The sequence below is a fragment of the Nestor notabilis genome, unplaced genomic scaffold, assembly GCF_000696875.1.
Source record: "Nestor notabilis isolate BGI_N333 unplaced genomic scaffold, ASM69687v1 scaffold14604, whole genome shotgun sequence".
Classification (NCBI taxonomy): Eukaryota; Metazoa; Chordata; class Aves; order Psittaciformes; family Psittacidae; genus Nestor; species Nestor notabilis.
This window is the reverse complement of record NW_009925279.1, coordinates 816-2,856: the sequence shown is the minus strand read 5'-3', so window position 1 is coordinate 2,856 and position 2,041 is coordinate 816. Positions and strand designations below refer to the sequence as shown.

At 54.6% G+C, this 2,041-nt stretch overlaps 1 protein-coding gene across 1 annotated transcript in view; it reads left to right on the top strand.

Moving 5' to 3' along the window:
- Positions 1 to 308: 308 nt before the first annotated feature.
- The window catches only part of LOC104404535 (aldehyde dehydrogenase family 3 member B1-like), a gene marked incomplete at its 3' end in the record, with an annotated part of 2,459 nt that continues 726 nt past the window's right edge, over positions 309 to 2,041 (top strand). Inside the window, exons 1-4 of the mRNA XM_010012985.1 lie at positions 309 to 437; positions 565 to 685; positions 770 to 855; positions 1,054 to 1,171. Of these exons, the coding sequence (XP_010011287.1) occupies positions 309 to 437; positions 565 to 685; positions 770 to 855; positions 1,054 to 1,171 (454 nt within the window). The remainder of the gene's footprint in view (positions 438 to 564; positions 686 to 769; positions 856 to 1,053; positions 1,172 to 2,041) is intronic.

Below are 2,041 nucleotides of genomic sequence, written 5' to 3'. Positions count from 1 at the left end.
TTATATATAGGTGTAAGGTATATGTAGGGATAAAGTGTATATATAGGGATAAGGTGTATATATAGGAATAAGGTGTATATAGGGATAAGGTATCTATGGGGATAAGGTATCTATAGGGATAAGGCGTATACAGGGATAAGGTATCTATAGGGATAAGGGATCTATAGGGATAAGGTGTATACAGGGATAAGGTATCCATGGGGATAAGGGATCTATAGGGATAAGGTATCTATAGGGACAAGGTGTATACAGGGATAAGGTATCTATGGGGATAAGGGATCTATAGGGATAAGGTATCCATAGGGATAATGGCTCCTTGTCCTCAGCCACCCTTTGAAGCTGAACTGACCGAGATCCTCCTGTGCAAGAACGAGCTCCACGAGACCCTGAACAACCTGTGCCACTGGATGAAGGACAAGCACGTGGAGAGGAACATGGTGAGAGCAGGGAGAGGATGGGGCAAGGACCCACCTCCCGTGCAGAGCTGGGTGCGATGGGGCCTTGGAGGTGGTGCTGCAGGCTGGGACCTGCAGTGGGGTCCCTCATGTGGTGGGTGTCCTGCAGGCGACGCGGCTGGACTCGGCCTTCATCCGCAAGGACCCCTATGGGGTGGTGCTCGTCATGGGGCCCTGGTGCTGCCCCATCAACCTCCTCCTGGGGCCTCTCATTGGGGCCATCGCTGCTGGTGAGCTGAGGATCCAGGCTGGGGTGCCACAGGGGCTGGTTGTCACCATGTCACTGCTCTGATGTCCTCTCCATCTCCCCCCAGGTAACTGTGTTGTCATCAAACCCTCGGAGATGACCAAGAACGTTGAGAAACTCATGGCTAAAGCGCTGCCCAGTTACCTGGACAGAGTAAGGAGCAATTCCTGTCCTTATCCCTGTCCCTGCCCCAGGGCCATGGTGTTCCCAGCCCTGCCTTGCCCTCACCAGCACTGGTTTGAGGTGCTGCTGTACCTCCTTCTGGTGTCCGCACCCCAGCAGCCTGGGATGCTGTTGGTGGGGATGGGGGGCCCATGCTGACCATGGGAGACCCTTCCTCTTGCACTGCAGGACTGCTTTGCCGTGGTGACTGCTGGTGTGCAGGAGACCACCAGGCTGCTGGAGAACAAGTTTGACTACATCTTCTTCACTGGTATGTCCCATGGGCCAGAGCAGAGCCCGGCCTGGGGTTAGTGCCATGTGGGACGGAGCTCCCACCGAACCCCTGGCTGTTCCTTACCCTTCCCATCCATGTGAGATGGTGGGCAGCCTGTCCTTACTGGTCCACTATGAAGGTAGGGCTTATTGTGTTGAGGGTCTGGTGTCAGGATGTCTGAGCACAGCTTTGTAATGGATGAGTAGGGGGGTACCAGGGTGGAGGTGGAGATGGAGAGGGCTCAGCCTCCACTGAGGTGGGTACAGGACAGGAGTGGGGCTTGATGTGTCTCCCTGGCTCTTCATAGAATGGTTTGGCTTGGAAGGGACCTTAAGATCATTCAGTTCCAGTGAAGGAAAGTGAAGGACTCTTGGTCTTGTGGCATAGAACCATGGAATCAATGAGGTTGGGAAAGACCTTTAGGACCATCAAGTCCAACCATTCCCCAGCACCGGCCACCACTAAACCATGACATTAAGGGCCTCATCTACACAGTTAACATTTCCAGGACAATGATTCCACCACTGCCCTGGGAAGCCTGTTCCAATGACTGAATGCCCTTTTGGGGGAGATATGTTTCCTAACATCCAATCTAAACTTCCCCTGGTGCAGCTTGAGGCTGTTTTCTCTTGTCCTGTCACTTGTTACCTGGGAGAAGAGACCAACCCCCATCTCGCCACAACCTTCTTTCACGTGGTTGTAGAGATAAGGTCTCCCCTTGAGTCCCATAAGCCCCAACCATCCCCCAGCCCCGCCAAGGCCACCACTCACCCATGGCACTGAGGGCATGGGTTGGGAACACTGGTGGGACCTGGCTTTTGACCATGGTGGGATCCTGACGCTGCTGCATCACTCCCTGCCCTCAGGCAGCCCGTCCGTGGGGGGGATGGGGGAGGGAGGGGC